The sequence below is a fragment of the Rhopalosiphum padi genome, chromosome 3 (genome assembly GCF_020882245.1).
Source record: "Rhopalosiphum padi isolate XX-2018 chromosome 3, ASM2088224v1, whole genome shotgun sequence".
In the NCBI taxonomy this organism is placed as follows: Eukaryota; Metazoa; Arthropoda; class Insecta; order Hemiptera; family Aphididae; genus Rhopalosiphum; species Rhopalosiphum padi.
The window spans coordinates 29835995-29859563 of NC_083599.1; the positions used below are offsets into that span (position 1 = coordinate 29835995).

The following is a 23569-nucleotide window of genomic DNA, read 5'->3' on the forward strand; positions in this document are numbered from 1 at the left end:
TGATGTTTTGTATTTCTCAGTCAATCTTTTGACCTCCAATCCTATATACATATTTTACATATTAATTCATAATATAACAGTATTTCATATTAATATATAAAACTGGAATATATATTTTTAAGTTTTTACTATCCCTTTACAATACTAAAAGTTAGTATTATGTCGATTGGTTCACCAATTAATGTTAAAATTGTATCGATAAGTAATGAATGATATAAATAAAATATGATGTTAATGGCCCCCAACAGTTTATTACATTTTTAAAATGATACATAAACCTATAATATAACAATGTTTACATTTTTCTAGACATTGTATACGTTAATCGAATGAGCATGATAATCATACTTATTTATGTTTTACGTAAATATTCACTGTTTCACTATAAAAAATTTTAGTTGACTAAGCAAGGATTAATAATTGGCTCAGACGTTATTCTAAACAATAATATTTTTTATTTGTTGTATATTGTATTTATCAAGCAATTACCTTTTGGACCATCTGCGCCGGGTACGCCATCATTACCGGGTGGTCCACTTGGTCCTACGGGGCCTGTTGAATAGAAATTAAACACATTTTATTAAAAAAGATTTTTATTTAATTTTACAATATAATATTACTCACCAGGTTCTCCCTTAGGTCCTGTCTGCCCTGCTAATCCTTCTAAACCAGTTTCACCTGAAGAGAAACACATAAAAACAATAAATTTAGAAACAATATAAACCAAAATTATGCCTACGATACAAATTACCAAACAATTAAATTAAAATTTGATTATGTAATATGATATTACCTTGAATTCCTTTTTCTCCAGGTAATCCAGGAGTTCCTAAAATAAAAAAAAACCAATATTTATAAATTATATTCCATCTAGAATAATGTATATTTAAATTATTTTCAACATACCCGGTTCACCAGAGACTCCTGGTCTTCCAAACGGCCCTTGAAGACCTAATCAAAGTTAAAATAATAATTATTATGGTTCATATAAATATCATAATATAAAAATGAAGTCACCGAATTATCTTTATTTGTATTTAGAATATTAATTATTATAATTACCTTTCTCGCCCTTTTCACCTGGAAATCCTTCTGAACCCTTTGGTCCAACCATTGGTACACCGGGTTCACCTTTGACACCTAAAAAATTAAAATTCGTTAGTTTATCGTTTGTGTATCACAAATAACCCAGATAAAAAGTTGGTTGGCCATTTGCGTATCACATGTTCAACATGAAATAGTAGTATCGTTTTGAGTATTAGTATTCACAAAAATGATACATTTATCTATTAGTTTATCTCAGGTTCAATAATATTTGGATTTAAAAATAATTATAATTTAAATAGTTTAAAATTGAATATATAAATCATTGTATGTGTTTTTATTTGCGAATTTCCAATTACTGAATCTAGTTAATCTTAGATGATTAGCACATTTTATATTATAATTATTTTACAATTTTTGTTTAACAATTCATAATTATGCACACATCGTAGTCTATATATAAAAAAAAGATAATTTGTAACAAAAACGATCAATCAATCAATTTGTATTATTTAAATTTCAATAATATATTTATTTTGTATCAATTCTCAAAATAATTTTTAATAAAAAAGAGAAGATAGATAGTTGGATAAATAACTGAAAATAATATATATTTAAGTATGAATAAGTCATAGTTATTTTATACATGATTTGTGTGTGTGTGTGTGTGTTTTTTGTTTATGTGTGATACGATAAGTAGTTGATAAATGTTTCGATTTTCAAAAAAATATAGAGTTTAAAAATTTAATACAAGGATTATTAAATTCTTTATTAGATGTTCATCCTTTATGTGAAAATAAAATTCTTTCGGAAAGCTAAATAAATTTTTTATGAGCATTTCAAGTTCAAATATTTACGACATTCAATATTAAAACATTATAATTTGAGTGAAATAACTTATTTAAACAATAAATAGCAGTATGTTAATTATTGTGTAATAATTTAAAATTTTAAAAACATTATTTGTTTATTTATAAAAATGTAATCGGGCTAAGCCTAATATATACAAGAACAAAGAAAGACTGTGTTGGTTTACAAAGTATAGTTACATACGTTGTACTTCTTATGGTAATACAATACAAACTCATAATAGATACAGAATTTAAGTTATATACATACAAATTATAATCAAACGATATTTACATTATTGTGAAGATGTACATTAAAAGAGACAATACCATTATTATTCGTGGGAACTTAAAGTTCTATGTATTTTACTATACGTAATAACATTTATAATTTATTAAAAATATTATTTATTGAAAGGTGTTATGAATCTAATTTGACTATTTAGTATTTTATGCTATTTACAGACAGATGGAGTTAATTGTGACATGACACTTGAATAATTGGCCTTTGAAAAGGGCATAGAGCCATTAAAACATAATTATTGTAACTATGAAGTTAAATAAAATAAAATCGTCATATAAAATGTACAATTTATTAAGTTGTCATTATTATAGTATTAATTTTATTAATTGTAATTTAATTTTAATTAAGTATTAAACAATCAAGGTGTTGACTGTAATACAGATCGTAGTTATATAATATATTTTTAAACTAACCTTTAGGTGAAGGTAATCCTGGGTATCCTCTTTCTCCATCACGCCCAGCTTCACCAAGGAAACCTGAACATAGTTAAACAAGGGATATAATTTATTACCATAACTAACAAAGTAGTTTTATTTCTATGTTTATTAATTTATTTTCAGTCATTTTAATTAAATAATATATACTAACCCATTGGTCCAGTATTTCCCTTTTCTCCACGAATACCTGGTTGTCCTCTGGGGCCAACAAGACCTAAATCAAAGTTATATCGATGAAGAACATTGTAATCCTTACAAATGTCATAAGAATATATAAAATATAGTCAATTTAAATAAACAATATTATATATAACATAAATGTTTATTTTTATTGAAAATATAATCGAATAATTTTAAAATTAAGAAGTAATTAATTAATTTGTTTGAAAAAGTAAACGTAAAGTACAGTGGTGGTCAAACGGGGGAGGGAGTGAGGGGGATAGATCCACCCATTTCTTTTTTTTCATTAATATTTAAATATTTATAACAATTAAATTTATGTATATTGTACTTTAATGTTAATATATTAAATTTTGTCATAATTTTTACGCCACATCCTCCCCCATGACAAAATAATTTGACCGTCACTGTTAGAGTACTACTTGATATTTTCTCTGCGGCAATAAAAAACAATGATTCATATACATATGTAAATATATATATATATTTGAAATTATAATTTAAAAACATGTATTGAGGGGGTTGCTTACGAAAAGCTCAATAACGAAAAAAAAATGTTGTATATAGATTTTTATTGCTTGGTATAACATAATCATTTTATTCATTGGTTGACAAAAGCAGCTTAAATTGTACTGTAACGCGAAATTATAACATTTTAACATTAATTCTATCCTTATTATTATTTGGTTACCATAACAACTGTAACACGAAATAAACCATGCAAAATCAAAAATAATAAAAACTCGTATCTAGTCCAATAAACGTATATGAATACATGTTAAAATATTTATAATATGTGTAATTAAATTAATTTAATGAATATTTAAGTAATTTCAAGTTACTCACCTGGAATTCCTCTTGGTCCTATCGGTCCAATTGGACCCTATAAAACAAAATTTTTTAATTTGAAGATTAAAAACAAAATAAATTGTAATAAAATAATTTTGATAAAAACCTTTAATTACACTTTTTTGTTATGATTAAATACTTACAATTGGTCCTATAGATCCTTTTTCTCCCGGAAAACCTGTTGTGAATAAATAATCAATAATAAGTTGAAGAAATATACTTAACACAAGTTAAATTAAAATTCACTAAATCAGTTACTAACCATCAATACCAGGTGGACCGGGTTCACCCTTTTCTCCTCTACTTCCAGGTTCACCTTTTTGGCTCCTCTCGTATTCACCAAGTTCGCATTTACCTATTATTTTCAAGAATTAATAAGATAAAATTAATAAAATTAATTAATAATTTATATGAATAATGTATATGTATTAAAGTAATGATATAAAAAAAATATTTTTTTACTTAAAAATTGTTTTAATTAATTAAAAACATTACTATATATAAATTTAAACGTGATTACTTATTAGTTTAACTAATGTAGGTATTTACGATAAAGCATTTGAGAATTTTACTATGATAATATTAAAAAAAATATATTTACAAATATTAAAATACACAACGTATTTATGAAATGACGTTAGTATTTATAAAATATACCAACAACGTTTATCACAAAGGTCTCATTTACTGTTAGTTAAATCTTAAATTTTTGATAATTTTATAACAAATTGCACTAACCTGGAGTTCCTTTTGGACCGGTTAATCCAGGATCTCCTTTATCTCCCCTTATTCTATTAAAATTAAGATACAATTTGTTTTAAATTCAAATAAATCAAATTCATTATTAATATCCGACATACCCAGGTCTTCCCAGAATTCCTGGTTCTCCTTTAATGCTAATGCCTTTTTCTCCTTTGGCTCCGGGATATCCTGTTTGTCCTGTAAATTATGAAATTATATTTTAGACATAGTTTATTTTTGAAAAATTATTTAAGAGTAAATATTATGTAATTTACCTGGTATACCATCAGAACCTGGGAATCCTCTATCACCCTAATAATTTAAAACAAATGTTTATATTAAAACAGTAATTTAATGTTAATTCATGTTGTATATTTAATATCATATTTTAAATTTATAATATTATGACTTATGAGTTTATTTTCATAAATATTAAACAAATCTTTTTGTACTTCATTAATATTTACATTTTATTAAATGTTGTATACTTTGAACTTTTAATGGGTAATGATATATATTAATATCCTTGTTTATTAATAATTTAGGTTTTGATAACCAGCAACCTTAAGGAATTGCGTCGTAAAATAACTATTTTTTTTAATATTATACACATTATAATCAATTGCTAATCTATTGATAAAATAATATATTAAGAAATAAAATAAATTTATAATAATATTTTATTATTACTCGAATATTTAAATTAACACATTCTTCCTTTTGATTAACAATTGATCAAAATATTTTTTTTTTTTTAAAACTGTATTTAATTTTTAAAATAAAATATGTATCATAGATTCAATTTTTGTCAGTTATTATTTTATTACTAATAATTCGAATATACTCATATATAATTTTTTTAGTTTAAGAACTTAAATTTCTTTTATTTAAACCATTAAACTTATGTATAAAAATGACTTAGTGTGTTGATCAATATGATTTAATTCGAATTGTTCTTAAATATGAAAGTAATTATAATGAGTATTTAAAAAAATTTAATTTTAAAATATTCTAAACAATGTGTGTATAAAAAAATATACTTATTTGAATATGCTAACTTTCATAAATTAGATTTAAAAAAAATAATTTAATCATAAATTTATAAAGTGGTATTTACTTTTTCTCCAACTATTCCAGGGTTTCCATCAATACCTGGCGTTCCCAATGGTCCGGGTAGTCCATCTAATCCTCGTAAGCCATCCCTAGTTAATTAAAAAAAATGTGTATAATTTAATATTTTATTATACTTAAACATTCATATACAAATATAATTCTACATATTATCAGACCGTTATAATGATTATATACTAACAATTATGTTGTTGTTAATTTAAATCAGTGTTTCTTAACATTTTTTTACTCAACACCCCTTTTAGATTTTAAAAATCTCATACCAACTCCCCGTTTTATTTTTTAAAAGCTATTTAATTAAAAAAATATATATTTAATTTAACATTTTAACGCTATAATTTAGTTAGTTTTAAATTTGAATACCTACTAATAGTATGAATTAATATTATATATTATTAAATTCAAATTTGCTAAATTTGAGTTTCAAATTGTATTGATATTACTGATAGATTGTATTAATAAGTAGTATCATATATTGTATACAATACATTACAATACCATACAATTAATTTAACAAAGATACTAAGAATTTTTCATCTAAACACGGGTGTATCGAATTTGCCTACTTATGACGCCGTCTAAACACTTCATAAAATATAATATATTTATTTTACATATTCACCAAGATAATAAAATAAAAATAAATAAATATTGAAATTCGTGATGATTTTTAATGTTTCCTATCAGCTTCAAAGATGAAAGTTAATTTTTCAGATAAGATTTGTTTACAAAATTATAACATTAAATTGGTGTGTTCTAAATGATTACCATAGTTATTTTGTAAATAAAATCCAAAAAAATAAATTACCTTCCAGGATCTCCACGTGGACCAGGTTCTCCTTTTATATCTTTTATGTGTTCAGCTGTTATAATCGCAGATGTACCTTTTTCACCAGGTGGGCCAGGATCACCTTGTAAGCCATCTAATCCCTGACAAACAATTATAAATATTAATCCAATTCAATTATTTTCATAAAAATTAATTGAATGCTAATTCGAAATATATAAAAACATTTTCAACAATAATACTTTACAATTTCTTAAGGTTATTAAAAAAAATATATATAATATAATAGCATGTTTAAGGCTGAGTTTTTATATACCTGCATATTTTTTTAGTATATCAGGTACATGAAAATTACATCATTACAAATTGTGTATATTATTTTATATTACATATAACAGTAATAAAAAAGGAATAGTATTGATATATTGTGACTTAAAAATATATGGGTGAATAACACGATCAGAATAATTTCTTATTAACCATTAAAAATGTATTGCTGTTATGAATAATATTAATGTAAGGATTAATAATTTATTGTCACATCCTGTGCAGTTTTATTTTGATACACGACGATTATTCATCATTAAACTTTATGAAAAAATATATAATATCACTATTTGTTCAGTTATTTTTATATTTTTACTTTAAGATATAAATATGTTTTAAAACTAAAATCTATTAAAAATGCAAAATGTGAGCTGTTTATGCATGGTTATTTTAGATCATTGGCATCCTATTTTTCTAATAGTATAACATTAAAAGATATGGATTTTAAAATATTATTTTATAAGTTCTTAATTCGTAAAAATATTTTAATTCTTACAGGAGCACCAGCTTCGCCAGTTGGTCCGATCAGTCCATCAGCACCGGGTTCACCTGGATATCCTCTTTCTCCTGATGGTCCTCGTGGTCCCTATGGAATAAATTATAAATTGTATTGTTTTGTATTTTAAAATTGTTTCTAAAATGTATACATGTTATAGTATAGAATCAACGTTATTAATAAGAACTATTTATTTAAGTATTACCTTCAACCCTGGAGTTCCGTATAATCCAGGTTCTCCTTTACTACCTTTATCTCCCGGGCTACAGCCTTGGCAACGTCCACCTATTTCACCTTTTGATCCATCTCGACCTATAATTAATGTAATAATTCATTAATGCAAAATAGAACAATAAAATAAATTAAAATTGAAATAAACTATGTTTAACAAATTATATGGATAATTGTCACATAGATAAAATCACTAAAATCACAATAAAAAAAATATTTTTAACTAAAAAAAATATTATGATTAACCTGGAATTCCTGGAATTCCTGGTCTTCCTTCTTCTCCTTTTTCTCCAGTAGCACCCTTTGCACCTGGAAGTCCAGCAATGCCAGTTGGTGAATCACCTAAAAACAATTTAAATTTATAATAATATTATCAACAGGATATAAGCATTAATGATTAAATAATAAAAATATTTTTAATATGATATGTTATCCAATTATGCTTACCTGGAGATCCTCGTTCACCCTGGTAACCACGTTCACCTTTAAGTCCCTTTTCACCATCTCGTCCATCAATTCCATCATATCCTTTAGGTCCCTATTAAAATATTGTATTCTTATATATTGTATAATTATAATTAGTATTAGTATAAGTTAAAAAAAGAATTGTATTAGAAAACTCATTTCAACAGAGTTTAAATCTACAAAAAAAAAAAACAGAAAATTATTACATTTAATACTTACGACAATCGAAGCACCCTTTTCACCAACAAGTCCTCTAGGTCCAGGTGGGCCTTGTGTGCCAGGGAACCCTATACATATATCATGATGTAATTAAAATACAATAGGTTTTTCAGATTTAGGTATAATATGATAATCCTTGATAAATTTTATCCAATAAATTGACTTATTAATTTAAGTATACAATAAAACAGAGCCTCAATACAAATGTAAAAAGTTATAATTAATATTACATTATTCAACAAAAATACTTTTATATTTCTAATGAATGATAAATAAAATGTATGTAACTATTAAAAATATGATACTAACGTTTCCAGGAATTGTCAATAATTGATCTTTGACATTGGTTAATAATATTTTGTATTTTTTTTTAATAAAAAAGAAATAAATAAAACAAATATATATATATAAAATTCTTCGTTTGATTTAAGTTTAAAACGTTGTAAAGTTTTATTTAGTAAAAGCTTAAACTTATTAATTTTTATAAACTGTTTTCCGAAATTAACAATTATGTTAAACATATTTTTTTTTTATAAGTTACAATAATTTATTTAATTATTTCTGCATGAGCCAATAATGTATTAACCTAAAATTAAGCTAAGATCCTATTTGGTGAGTATACGGAAATAATAATAATTATTATTAATTAATTACCTCTTTGACCAGATTCTCCAGGCAAACCTGCAAAATCAAAAATTGAAATTACTTAATTAATTTACTAAATGTTTTGTTAGGTATAATTTGAATATCAAACATAAAATCAACTGTGATGATTTTTTTTTAAAATTCATAAAATTTAATTTATGTATAGTATTATGGTTCCGAAAAGAATTGATTATATTCAGAACTTAAATTAGAATCAAATTTACGTGCCTGTAAGTCCTGGTTCTCCTTTTGTTCCCTTTTCACCTTGTAAACCTTCTAGGCCCACAGATCCTGGTACTCCTAAATAATTATAAATTTGAAAATTAAAATCACAATTACAAAATTTTAGTAAAACCGAATAATTCAATGATTCTAATAAGACTAATAAAACTAAAAAATAAACTAATAAATTGCTTATTGTTTACTTAAATACATATTATATTTGTTATCTTTAAATACATCTTTTTAGTATCATTTTTATACTGTAAAAAACATCATACCTTGTCCTCCAATATTTCCTTTTGGACCAGGAGGTCCGGGTAGGCCGTCTATGCCATCTAAACCTTTTGGTCCTGAAAATTATTAATATAAACAAACATTATTGCTGAACTAGATTTATATTTTCAGATTATATTAAATAAATCATTGCATATTTAATGAAACTCGATTGTTTTGTATCATAATTTTAACTGTGCGATTGAGGCGTGTTTATAATCATGGAACTTAAAATTTTTAATTCTATAAATAATTTTATTCAATACGTCCAACATAGTTCTATTGAATAAATTATAATGTCTACATTAAACGATTATGACGAATATTTAAATATAAAGACGTAATAGAATATTTATTTAAATTTAGTAATAAGTATTCAGGAAATATAATTAGTTATTTTAAAAATTCATAAGATTTTTTTTAAGGAACATACTAAACAACAATAACAAACTAAAAATTTGTTTTTTAATATTTACATACTAATTTTAATTAGTAATTGTAAATCAATAAATCATTACCTATTTTAATTTTTTATAAAATGATTTAAATTGTGTACTCGTACATATTTGTACTGCTTTATTATTTTAGGTTCACTAACTTTTTTCAACAATATTAAATTATAATTTAATTGGTATTTCTTTTTAAACTAAAAATTTAGATATACGGGAAAGTGGCGTGGATTTTATTAATGGATAGTAAAATATTTTGATTATACGCACTTAACTCAATCAGGTTGTTAAAAATATAAACTATTATTCGAGTATAAGATATATAAAACATAAATATACCTGTAGGTCCAGGATATCCTCGTGGTCCTTGAGGTCCAGGCAGACCGGGTCTGCCTTTTCCGCCCTAAAAATAAATTAAATTGTTGTATTATCAAAATGTACTCTTAATTCTATTAACCGATAATTTATTATTAAATAATAAATTATTGGTGGTAAGCCTAACTACGTTTTTATAGTATTTTTTCAAAATCATAAAAAAATAATAATCTTGATTTAGTAGAAAATAAAATATACCCCCGGTTGTCCTGGAGGTCCTCGCAACCCAGCTGCACCTGGCATTCCATCCAATCCTAAAAAGAATGATAAATTTAAATTATAAAATAAAATAAGTAGAATATATTATATTACACTACAAACCTGGTTCTCCTTTAAGCCCTGGTCGTCCTGGTAATCCATTCAAGCCATCAATTCCTCGATCACCTAAAAAAATAAATTATTATTATTGTTGTTTTAATTTAAGTAAGAATGTATTGGTTTTGAAACTATGTGAATTTTTTGTGTTATCTCGTTTTGGAACAGAAATTAGATATTGTAGGTGATTTTTGGTAGTAAGCTGATTGATTCTATGAGGATTTTGTAAATATTTATGTCTTTTGTTTATTTTTTCCAACTTTTTGAATAAGTACTAAATATTACCAAATTTTATAGTACCTTGTTTTTAACAAAATTAACTTGGTTAATAGATAATACATATTTTTTCGATTTATGTTTATAAAATTGTTGGTTTTTAATACAAACGTTAATATGTTACAAGGTACCTACTTAATATATTTTGTTATTTTCATATAATAGCTATTATAAAGTATTGAAAATATACAGGGAAGTAGTTACAGTTTTTTTTTTAAATTATTTAAATTTCAAATTTTGTCAAAATTATAGATATGCAAATTAAAATAAACGATTTTTCTTGAATCATTTTAGTTATATTATTGATATTCAAAAAATATATTAACTTCTGTAAATAATGAAATTTTCAAAACTGTGAGATTTAACTACTGTAATCGTGTCATAAATTCATAATACAAAATTTAGAAAATCCAAATGATAATATATCTATGACATAGACTATTTTTTTAAATAAATTATTATTCCACCTGTCGCCTTCGTTTAGAATTGGTAAATCGAATATAATCATTTACTATTGAATTTAAATATAATAATATATTGACGTACTCAAAGACGAGCCACATATGAAATCGTCAAAATCTACAAAACCTACAGCAGACCTAACCAAAGTATCTCAGTTTGTTTATCTAGCTTATTAATATTAAAAATACTTCTTTAAAGTTTCTTATTAGTAGTGATTTACAAACGTTTACTTAATATGTCTATTGAAAAAATAGAAAAAATTGCTAATGTGTGATATTCCAACGTATGTTTTTTACTTAAAAAAATTCAAAGTATATGATTGATTTTGCTTTTAATTTAATTTATATATTTCATTATAGAATGATATTTTAATATATTACCTTTTTGTCCAATTGGTCCTGCAGGTCCATGATAACCATCACGACCCTAAAAAATAAGATAAAATGTTAATACAAAAAATTTTTGTTTATAATTTATATTTTCTACTTTTATAGCTTACATACTATTTTTTCAAATTAATAAAAATCCATACTAATTATAGTTAATTATATTTAAAATGCTTAAAAATTCTACTTAAGAATATTGCTAAGTTTATTTAGTCATAATAAATATTTAGTTACTCTTGGTCCTGGTGTTCCTATTAAGCCCTTTTCTCCTTTTTCACCAACATCGCCTAAAATATAAATTGACAAACTATAATTAATTTGATGTGTACATTGCATCTTAATATAATAATACTAATTCAAATTAATCAATTAATTTTAAACAAATTTTAATTTTGCTTACTGAGTTAAACCTTTCATAAGTATGCTACTAACCAAAAATAAATAAATAAAATTAATTTTTATATACATTATCATGATTATACTTAAATATACACAAATTATTATTATGATGTATGTACCTGGTGTTCCTGGATCACCCAAAGGTCCTGGTTCTCCTTTCATTCCAGGCTCACCATTTTCACCCTGGTTAAGATAAATTCCAGATTAAATTATTTACTAATATATTTTATTACTCGAAATAAAATTAGATACTTACCGCATTTCCTTTTTTACCAGGTTCACCAGGTGGCCCAACTGTTCCATTGTTGGTTGCAATTAACGACGTGTTTGGTAAAGGCAGTCCTGGTGGTCCACGTTCTCCTTTAATACCTTTGTCTCCTTTAGTACCTTCATACCCAAGTCCCATATTTCCTATATTTTACAAAAACGAAGTTTATATACCTATTAAGAGAAAATCTTTTATAATTTATTTTTAATAAATTACACTATTCTGAAATATTACAATATTGTAATAAATATATAGGGTTTCGTGTAACCACATAATATTTTACCATCATTTTATGCATTTTCTCTCTACTATAATATTACATTTACTTCTCTAGACCATCTATATTCAATTTAAACTTTGAAACGATAAACGCACGTCTTTAGCCGTTATAAATTAATTTATTCGTTGAAAATAAGAAAACAAAAGCATTGACTATTAAATATCAAAAAAGTTATTGGTTGGATCCAACATAGACATATGGTAAGACAATCTATATAATATTTTATTCAATTTACAACTCATTATGTTTGATTTTCAGTTATTTAAATAAGCATATTCAAAGTAATTATTTAAAAAAGTTGAATAATAATACATACCCTTTTCTCCTTTTAAGCCCAGAGGACCATGATTTCCCTACAAATATTATAATTTGTATCAAAAAATTGTTTTTATCACTAAGCATATTTCAGTTAATATATGATATAGCAGTGTTTAAAATATTTAATTAATTATGTATGGTAAATATTTTATTTACTTTTAATCCAATTTCTCCTGGTGGTCCAACAGGCCCTTGTAATCCCTGAAACCCGGGATTTCCAGGTATTCCTAAAAATAAGTTAAATTTTCACGGAATTATAATACTATAGTTATTTTTAGACATCAATATAGTTAATATGAATACATTTTTTTATTAATGTTTTATCAGTTATAATGTTATAGGTTTATGATAATCTTATTAATTATTTTTATTAATAAATTAATATTTTACACATACCTCGATCTCCATCCAAACCAGGCTCTCCCTTTTGACCTTTGTTATTTATTGGTGTAAGGGCAGCTTCTCCTTTTTGACCTTTAAAAATATAATATGTTTATATTGAGTTCGTTATTTAATCTAAAACTAATGTAAGGCTCACCATACTAATAAATAAATATATAAACCTAATATCTATCAAATAAACTTATTTATACCTAAACAAATTCAAAATGTCAAAAATGTAAATAGAAATGGATATTGTATATAAATATATAATTAAAATATATGCATTTAAACTATTTTAACAAAGAAGTTACATAGACTGAATTATAGGTACCTACCAGCTAAATTTAGTAATAACTACTTATTTCAGCATTTCATTATTTTAAAATTTTTATAATGTTATAATTGAAAAATATTAAAACATTAAACAAAATCAATAAACTAAAAACGAAAAAATTTTAATACCATTAAAATATATAATTTAAAATTAAACAATCGACATATATAGGTAATAAGAAAAATAGTTACCTATAATTTATTACAATTAACGTTATTAAATATAATGATAGTGCTTTTTTTACGCTATATATTTGACATAATTTATCATTATAATAAAATTTTAATTTGTAGGTATAAACAATTCAGAGTTAACTAACATCTGTAACAACAATAGTCAATAGTTACTATTTTCCGAAATATTATGACAATATTTTTATTAAGTAAATATTAATATACTTATTAGTAGATTGATGTAAACTAATTAGGTATTTATAGTGTTAAGGTTAAATTTTATTGGTGTTTACCATTTAATTTTAATTTTTAACGTTAAACTTAAAACAAAAAATTAAAAATAAATTATAAATAAAATAACGTTTGAAGGTATTTGTTTAGATATTGTTAAAACACTTAAACCTCATATTTCTTAATCTATTTTCTATTAATTATTAAAAGACAAAAGCTTATATATTTATTTAAAAACACCAACCTTTTTCGCCTGTTATTCCTTGGTACCCACGAGGTCCAATAGCTCCTGGTAATCCTGGAAGACCTGGATTTCCCTGCAAAATAGATATAAAAAGAGTTATATTATTATAATATTATAAATTATAATGTATTATATTCCTATTTATTTTAATTTAGTAGTTTTGCAAATTTTATAATAATAATATTATGTCACATTGACATGGATAATGAATTTGGCTTAAAAATGTATTTAGATATTGACAGTTTTATTTGTGCATATATAAGAATTTTAGTACCATAGTATATATAATACATTTTTTAATTATATTATAATATATTATCTAATATCTACACTACTATAATTACTTTGTAAATTGATATAATTTTAATTGCATTACAATATTATTCGTGTATGCGTAGACCTAACAACGAATCTTTAATATCTCAGTGTAGGCCTTCTAGTACATATAACTATAAGCAACTATAAAACATGTAAAACTGAATTATAATTTAAAATCATATGGAAAATATCAATGAGTATGAAATACTTTATTAAAAGAAAATATAAATATATAAATATATTATTTAAATTTTAATCATTATACGTATTATGAGAAAGTCTTTATTTTTGAAAATAAGTTTCGATATATATTTATTTTTATTTTATTTTTCTAATATTTATAAATGTATCATAACAAATTATGAATCTAAATTTAATAACTTGATGTACCATTGAATGGTGTAATGTTGCATATTAAAACCATCATAGAAGAGGCTATAAAAACATTTAAAACGGGTGAGCTTTTTAAAAATATCGAATAATTTTTTTGTTAATTCAATATTATCAAAGTAATAAGTATAAATTATACAATATACATACATCTGTTCCATTACACCCGTCTAAACCAGGTATACCTGGCAATCCTTGAGGGCCCATTTGTCCTGGTACTCCACTTACACCTTAAACAAATATATATATTGATCGGATTAATATAAGATAAGAATATCTTTGAAAAGAATTTTTCTTAAACAAAAAAAAATAAATGGGTACTATTTTTAAACTTTAATCCACATTTTACGATATTATCATACATCAAACCTATTAGGTACATAATATGTACCTAATCTTATATTATGAAAATTATTTTTAAATACCTGGAAATCCTGGAATACCCGTTTTGCCCTGAAAACAAAATAAATGTATTAAAAAAAAGTAAATACACGTATTATATATTTAATTTCATAACTATATAATTTTTTTCAAGTAATAAGATTTAAGAATAAATAAGAAAAGTCGATTCACATTAGAACGAAATATTAGAATTACGAGAACTTGTGGTGTTATTAAGACGGAAACTACTACGCAACTATGTGTGATATGGCCTTAAAATGAGGCCTAAGAAGTTAATTTGAGAGAAAATGTCCAAATGTTTAACTTAAAATAAACTTAAACAAACCATATACATATACAATCGTATTACAGTTAGCAATACAATATACTCCATTATTTTAGATATATTTTCAAATTCATATAAATATTATCAATTATTTATCAAAAAGTAGTTAGGTACCGTTCTACTGGGTTAACATTGAATCGAGTCTAGGCAACTTTTAAGGTTTATTCATAAACGGCTAAATGGTGTATATTCGTTTAAAATTACCATAAATACACTAAATATTCGGAAACAAACAATTTATTACAAATTAAAAATCATGGAATGAATATTGAAGGAAGAACAATTTTCATAATTTATAAGTTTTGATTTCAAAAAATTATGAATGATGAGGTTCAACTTGCTATGCGTTTTTTTATTTAATTTTTTTTTTTAGTTCGTTTCAATGATGCAGTCTTAGAAATTTCAATGAAATCAATCTTGAATGTATTTATTTTACAATAATGCATGCGATTTTCTTTTTCTGCATGTCATCATCACTTAATGCTTCGATTTTCAACTTTGAATGTGGTTTCTGGTAACGAATTGGATCTTGAAAAATGGAAAGGAAAGAAAATAGGTATTGCTTTGTTTTACAGCAGGTATCGAGTGAACTCATCTTTGAGGAGTAAGTCACTGTAATGTATGTTTTAAATTTGATTTCAATGATAAATCGAAATAAAAACGATTCTAAATAAAACGGTCTATCAGCCCATTAATAAATATATTTTATGATCTAATAATATTAACTATTTATTAAAATAACAAGTGAAAAAAGTTTATAACTACTTAAAGTTTAAATTTAGATAAAATTTGATATTTAAACCGGAGAACAACAATTTTAGTTATTTTTTTGTAATTTAAAAAATATTATTTTTTGGTAGTTGAAACATTAGGCACTTATATTATTATACTTTATATACACAATGATATTTTTAAATATAATATTAAAAAAACAAATAATTTAACCTACAATATTACCGATAGTAAAATAAATTACTTTAAAAGCATTATAAATATATCATAAAATAAAGGCGACAGACGGTCTTTGCTCAAAATCATTTATTGTGTGTAATGATTTATCATAAATCTTCATATTTAAATTCATATCTTAATTTTATATTGCAATGAGTTTTTTTTTATCATGGACGAGATTCACTCAACACTTACTGTACAGCAGAGTGGTTACATAATTCTCTACTTTTTCAAATAATTGAATTTCCTCTTAATATTATTAAATAACATTTTAAAATCCCAAATAATATAGTTGTATAAAATATTGACCGTTTACAAATAATATAGTTGTATAAAATATTGACCGTTTATTAAGTTAATAAAATAATTTTATATAATTTTTTACGCAGTAACATATTTTCAAAATCTTATTTTTAATTCAACGACAACCGACAACACAAATTATACTTTAAAGCTAATAAAATAAAACTAGTACGTTACCCTATCTCCTTTTGGTCCTCGTATTCCTATTGTACCAATATCTCCTTTGTCACCAACCGGACCTAGACATTAAAAAATTATAATAATTGTATAAATAATCACTATAACTCACAATTTTTGTAATACTATGGTATTATATGTTACGTTAGTATATAATTAATAACTATTATAGAGAAAGATATACAAAGCGGATAATATATTATATTATAAATATCCATAATCGTTAAAATAAAGGTTATAAAAGACTATATTGAAGGCAAAACCCTGAAACCTTTTTCAATATTGGGATTGTTTACTGTAAAAAAATTGTTACCCCAGCATCCACTGAGGTCTATTTTGATTTTATTTTTAAATTAAATTAGACAAACAATTAAATCCATTATTTATTAAAAACTAATATAGATATATCGGGTTGCATAAAAAGTCACTAAACATTTAATAAATTAATAGTAAGCTAATAGTCTCTTAGTCCTGCTGTAGTCCTGCAATTTGATTCTGAAATTCAGCGAAAGAATTTTAAAATATTGAATCATGAGGTTATAAACCTATTTTTATTCAATATAACTGGTTGTAAATGTAGTAAACGTTTTAACGATATAGCAAAATATAAAAATTAATGTGGATACTTTTTTTTTTTAATGTAAACAGTCTCTCAACTTTAATTTTTCCATTTCAAGCACTGTTTTCTTTTTGTTATATATACTATACAGTTTTAAGTTATAGCCATCAACTATGGATTAATTGATGTAGTATAATTTAAATGTGTTAATAGTTACCTGGAAGACCTTCAAGTCCTTGATACCCTTGTATTCCTTGAGGACCTGGAGCACCAGTAGAGCCCGGTGGTCCCTTAATTAATAAAAAAATAATTTTTAAACACATATATTATATAATAATATTATGTATAATATATTATATGTATGATGTATTTTTATGACTATTTACAATTTTACAATTATTTTAACTTACTCGGCTTCCTTTTTCCGCGAAACATTTTGGTGTACAATTTGTTGAGTTGCCTCTCTGGTTTGAAATGGCATATCTATTGTCACCAGTGTATCGTTTTACTTCTTGATCTCCATAATATGGTTCATTTAAATTTGTTTGATTTGAATCCTTCCAAGTGGGAATCCATTGCTGAAAATAATTAATCACAAATTATTTATCATCACAGAAAAATTATATTTGTTTGATATTTCAAAACAGGTTGACTGCCAGGATATATTTAGCAAAATATTTATGAGAAAATTAATGATTATGACTTTTTACTGTTTTTGTCATAACTTATAAAATTAGTTTTCTATGAATTTTTTGACAAAATATTACAAACATGACGTAAACAAAATATAATGATATTATGTAACATACATTGGTGTCACGGAGACAAAATTTAAAATCAAATGTAATCCATATATTATGTGTCACATGAAACTTTTAGCATGTATGTAAGAATGGACATGATAGTCACTTGTTGATGTACCTTTTTGTAATGGAAATTTTAAAGTCATTGTGAAAGTTATGTATTTATGATAAACTATGGGGGATTAGATATTATTCTTGGGGATGTCAGACCTGATGCTTTTTTAGTACAACATGTCTCACGCTTAGTGAAATAGTCATATTTTAAAGCTATTTTTAAAATACCTAATATGTTATAAGGCTAGTTACAAACTAGTAACTACAATAGCTGCAATTATAGTGATTAGTCGTTATTCGATTTTATCGATTATTTTCTTAACAATTTCCCGTAATATATTTCTTATTACAGTTGCAATTATAATTACACATTTAAAAATAATTTAATGGTATTATTTAACCGATTTTGCATTAAATTATAAACCATATTTTTTAACATAATAGAATTTTGTTTTTTATGTTACATTTCTTACGTTAGAACAGTGACCAGTAAAAACATAAAATATATGATTTAATGCTTTTCCATTCAGTGGAGAAAATATCAAGTTTTTTATAGACATTATTCAAGTAACATTAAACATCAACATAAAAAAACTTTAATTTTCAAGAGTTATAATGAACATCTATGTACCAGAAATATTTAAGTATTTTGAAATATATTATCGTAGCCTTATTTAAGTTTATTCATAAATCAGAGTATTTGCATAAATCAAATAAAAAAAAATATCCAAATTTGACCACCTATAAATAATTTCTTATTTCCATTTTATATGCCATACAGAATAAGGTTGAAAATTAAAAGAATCTTGCAGATATTATAGAAAACTATTCATAATTTTATGATTTCAACAACTCTAGTAAGAAAAAGGTATAATAAATATGATTTTATTTTAATCAGCAAGTTATCTTTATTATCTAAAGAGAGAAAACTGGATGTAAAAATTACAATCAACGTTTTCAATCCAAAGCTTAAATGGAGATATATTAAGAGTTTTTATTATTAAAAACTAGACTAGGTTAGGTTACACCAGAGAAAATAGTAGTCTTTATTAATAGTAAAAGAAATAATGTGATTACAAAAATTAATCCTAGAAAAAGGTAAGAAAATAAACCATAGCAATTATCGATAGTATATAATATATAATATGTTTAATATTACTAATATTATAGAATATTTTTTTAGGAGGATTTCATTACATACCGCCTATACACAAGAATAGTGACACAACACACAATCATGCATTTTTCAGTAGAGCCTATTGAAAATTTGAAAAAACTTTGTTTTAATTTATTCGTCTTATTTTTAGAAAATAATGATGGATTTTTAAAAAATTGTATTAATATTGTACATATAATTACAATTTTGTTTTGTTTCTCTTTTATACATAATTTTTATATTTAAAAATAAACAAAATAAAAATATATTTTGACTTATGCCACTTTTCATGAAATTATACACAACATGGCATTGGCAATGGCATGTAGCAACTCAAAAAACGTCACTTTTCTTCATAAACGCTTTGTGATATCGATAACAACAGGGTCTTAACTCATAAGATGTGTCATTGTTCTACAAAACAGTATACCAATTAATCAATAGTGGAAAAGTGACACTACTGCGTTCTGGCGAAATTATATAAATTATTTGGCTTGCGTTTTTATTCTGTATAAAAGTACATTAGAGTACACTTTTACTTTTTGGAATGTTCCATAGAGATGGTTTTTAAACTCTAATATTTTACGTACTCATGATTTTTTGCTTCAAATACTTTATTATAAAAAACTATCTAACAAATATAGATTTTGTTCTCGACTTAAAGGTTGAGAATAATTTACTCAAATTTTAAATTTAATAACATAAAATTGGCTTAGTTCAACGTAAGTTAGATATTTTATATAACCGTAAGACGGAAACCACACGCGTAGACAATGAAATAGACGATCATAACATGTCCATCATATGATTGCACTTATTGCTTTTAAAATTAATTTCGTGCTAACCAGTAGCCACTTCATTTAAAACCATACAGTTAAGAAAACAAATTTATATATGTAATACATATATATACATTAAAAATGCAATACTTGATGAGTTGTAGAATTTTAATTTTTTTTTGTTCATCAATACAAAAACTGTTATTTTAATTTTAAGATCCATTATTTATATGTTTTCCAATTAAATAATGGATCTTAAAATTAAAATAACGGTTTTTGTATTGATGAACTAAAAAAAATTAAAATTCTACAACTCCGCAAATATTGTCTTTTTAATGTGGTTATTGAACTACTATACTGTTGTTTAAGTTTTTCTTTTCATTTTTTTTACCGTGTTTCTGTATAATATCATAATTGTTCAACAATTAAAAAATTATTTAATATAGGACTAGTAAGTTTTTTCGAATTTAACATGCAAAATTTTAAATTTCTTCAAAATGTAATTAAAATTGTTTATGTTAAACCACTTAAAAAATATATGTATGGTTTCTTTTTAACAGTATTTTTTTTTTTAATGTTAACTTTAAAATATTTTCAAAATGTATTACAAATTTTCTATTTAATAAAAATATTTGCAAAACTAAATGGATCCTACGTTATGTACATTTACAATGATAATATGCGTTAGTAAGATGAAGATAACAACTACCTAACAACGGATGTAATGTACTCGTATAGCTTACATAAAAATTAATTCACGATAAAAACCCGGAAATAAAATACGACAAATGATCACGTCAAAAATTGTAATGTTACACAATGTTTATGTTTTATTTGGTATTTATTTAATGCAATTTTTTATAAAAATTTATTAAATTGTTAGTTATGAATTCATGTAAATGAAAATAGAATGTAAATTATTAGGTGAGTATGGTCAACAAAAGATAAAATCTCTTAAAGGTATATATATATATATGTGATTCATAATAAGCGTCAGATATTTATTTTTTGTATTTAGGTTTCATACCTAAGTATTGGTGACTAAAGTTATGAAAACATTTTATTTGTACAGTTAACATATACAAACATAACAAATTTAGTATACACTTGCATAGTTAATAGGTTATATATATATATATTCAACACTTTTTCGATAGATATCTGATATTTATCAGTTTTCTTGGGTCATTAAAGGTTTGAAACGATAAGAAATAAATAATAAAAAGATTGTACACCTGTATGATGCCAAATAATAAAATATAACAGATATAATTAAATAAGAACAATTTTAAATGCACGTACATATGTATTTATATAAGTATCAGGTAGGTACCTACATTAATTATTACTTTTAAAAATAATTATTATCATAATTGTGTTTTGCGGATGTTTATTATAGTTTGCAATCTAAATTAAAAATCAAATATTTCTAATCTATTCACCTTCTTACTTTTATGATATTATATAATTTAAAATGTTTTCTATTACATGGGTTTGCTGTCTGTGATTGAACTTTTTGAAACCACCTTATTCGTAAACATAACACTTTTGACGTAAGCTAAAAACAAATTCTAACTTTTACAACAATTCAGTCCTTTTTTGATTGCACATGAAACATTATCATAATAATTTATTGATATATTTTTTTTTTATGAATTTAGTGAGTAAATAATTTCAACACATCAGAAAATGTTCAAAAAATAAAAAAATAATTTGTATTGTTATATAATATTTAACTAAAGAAATGAATCTTTTATTGAGGACAATTTATTTTTATTTTTATGGATATTTCAAGTATTTTATTTTTGTTGCCGCGATGTATAAGCTATATTAATCTATTTCGTAATAACAATAGTGTTACTGAAAACTGTAATTTGCATTCGTTTTTAATTACCGTTTATTATATTTTGTACTATGAAACTTTCGAAACTTACAAGATATTAAATATATTATACATAAAACAACTATAATAATATTCCTTTACGGAATAATAACATATTTTATTAATTTGTTACCGTTCGACAATGATCAATTATTATTACAATTCAATGGTGTTGAGCGCGTGTTCATTCATAAGGTTCGTCAAGTTTATCACACAGCGATACACCGATGTCCCCCTTTGCCTTTACAAAGTTTATAATAGACGTCCGTCCTAGGTCGTTCTAGGAAAACGCTGGAATCGCGAGTGCACTTTACACCGGCACCTGAAGCGGTACATCGATGTAAAAGAGATAAGGACAGACAAAAACCGCTTCGGATCGGTTGAACGAGATGTACCGCGTAGTATTAATAATAATTAATAATTATTATTTTAATATTACATCGAATAACATGTAAAAAATATTAATTCTATAAATTATTAATGTTTACATTCTGGTATGTTGTACCGGATGGTTGTTTTAGGTGCGTTACAATATTATTATAAAAATACCCGCTGACACCGTGTAGGTACTACTAATATTATATAACATGGTTATTATCGGAAAAAAGCGAGAAAAATGTGTACTTACCGTCGATACTGTCGTAAACAAATAGACGAATAATGCGAAATGCCTGAAAAAAAAATAACAATTTAAAAAATAATAATAAAAACAGATACATTTTTTTCTTAAATCTCTAGATTTTCGCCAGGTAGTTAAAATATTTTTTCGACCGTCTCTCTCGGGACGATCGAAGAAAATTTGCCAAAAAAAAAAAAAAAAATCACGATTAAACACAGAACATTTTGAGAGAGAATATAAATTTTACGCAATTTACGAGTTAATGAAGTTTTTTTCTACGGAAATAAATTACGCGACGTACGAGATAATATTTTTTACGTTCCGGGCGAAACGCTCGGACAACGACGAGAAGGTTAAGGTATATGTGTTAAAAAAAAAAAAAAAATCGGGTTAAAACAATATATACAATTAATATTATAGTGACGGTAATAATGATTTGTGTTGGTTTTTTATTTGGTCGCGATAGGTACTTACCGCCAACGGAGCAGACTGAGCCGCGGCATGGCAGCCACGGTGTGCAGAGTTCGGTAATACCCGCTCGGCACTATTTCGACACGAGATTCGTGCGGCGCACCGACATAGTACTCTCTACGGGCCGCGCGGTACACGCCGTTTTCGTGGTGCTTCTGGCGCTCTGCTGTAATGGGTTCGGCGGCGGCGGCGGCGGCGGAGGCGTGTTGTCGGCGTTCGCTATCAGCGGTCGGAGAACCGACAGCTCGTAGGACGGCCTCCCGGGCCCGACGCGCGCCGATCTCGCC

At 24.8% G+C, this 23569-nt stretch overlaps 1 protein-coding gene across 1 annotated transcript in view; it reads right to left on the reverse strand.

Moving 5' to 3' along the window:
* LOC132927894 (collagen alpha-1(IV) chain) overlaps nucleotides 1–23453 on the reverse strand; it is a 36239-nt gene extending 12786 nt beyond the window's left edge. Inside the window, exons 1-41 of the mRNA XM_060992471.1 lie at nucleotides 23286–23453; nucleotides 22821–22863; nucleotides 17929–18096; nucleotides 17736–17808; nucleotides 16960–17021; nucleotides 15227–15254; nucleotides 14952–15031; nucleotides 14094–14166; nucleotides 13124–13201; nucleotides 12884–12954; nucleotides 12726–12762; nucleotides 12118–12272; nucleotides 11981–12044; nucleotides 11697–11749; nucleotides 11457–11502; nucleotides 10345–10407; nucleotides 10222–10277; nucleotides 9988–10051; nucleotides 9205–9276; nucleotides 8933–9004; nucleotides 8714–8740; nucleotides 8060–8127; nucleotides 7823–7913; nucleotides 7622–7717; nucleotides 7350–7456; nucleotides 7145–7234; nucleotides 6343–6464; nucleotides 5521–5605; nucleotides 4679–4715; nucleotides 4523–4601; nucleotides 4401–4453; nucleotides 3925–4017; nucleotides 3806–3840; nucleotides 3660–3696; nucleotides 2785–2847; nucleotides 2610–2672; nucleotides 1063–1140; nucleotides 907–951; nucleotides 794–829; nucleotides 625–678; nucleotides 490–552 (exon numbers count right to left, since the gene is read on the reverse strand). Coding sequence (XP_060848454.1) covers nucleotides 490–552; nucleotides 625–678; nucleotides 794–829; nucleotides 907–951; nucleotides 1063–1140; nucleotides 2610–2672; nucleotides 2785–2847; nucleotides 3660–3696; nucleotides 3806–3840; nucleotides 3925–4017; nucleotides 4401–4453; nucleotides 4523–4601; nucleotides 4679–4715; nucleotides 5521–5605; nucleotides 6343–6464; nucleotides 7145–7234; nucleotides 7350–7456; nucleotides 7622–7717; nucleotides 7823–7913; nucleotides 8060–8127; nucleotides 8714–8740; nucleotides 8933–9004; nucleotides 9205–9276; nucleotides 9988–10051; nucleotides 10222–10277; nucleotides 10345–10407; nucleotides 11457–11502; nucleotides 11697–11749; nucleotides 11981–12044; nucleotides 12118–12272; nucleotides 12726–12762; nucleotides 12884–12954; nucleotides 13124–13201; nucleotides 14094–14166; nucleotides 14952–15031; nucleotides 15227–15254; nucleotides 16960–17021; nucleotides 17736–17808; nucleotides 17929–18096; nucleotides 22821–22863; nucleotides 23286–23314 — 2809 coding nt within the window. The 5' untranslated portion in view covers nucleotides 23315–23453. The remainder of the gene's footprint in view (nucleotides 1–489; nucleotides 553–624; nucleotides 679–793; nucleotides 830–906; nucleotides 952–1062; nucleotides 1141–2609; nucleotides 2673–2784; nucleotides 2848–3659; nucleotides 3697–3805; nucleotides 3841–3924; nucleotides 4018–4400; nucleotides 4454–4522; nucleotides 4602–4678; nucleotides 4716–5520; nucleotides 5606–6342; nucleotides 6465–7144; nucleotides 7235–7349; nucleotides 7457–7621; nucleotides 7718–7822; nucleotides 7914–8059; nucleotides 8128–8713; nucleotides 8741–8932; nucleotides 9005–9204; nucleotides 9277–9987; nucleotides 10052–10221; nucleotides 10278–10344; nucleotides 10408–11456; nucleotides 11503–11696; nucleotides 11750–11980; nucleotides 12045–12117; nucleotides 12273–12725; nucleotides 12763–12883; nucleotides 12955–13123; nucleotides 13202–14093; nucleotides 14167–14951; nucleotides 15032–15226; nucleotides 15255–16959; nucleotides 17022–17735; nucleotides 17809–17928; nucleotides 18097–22820; nucleotides 22864–23285) is intronic.
* Between the last annotated feature and the right edge of the window lie 116 nt (nucleotides 23454–23569).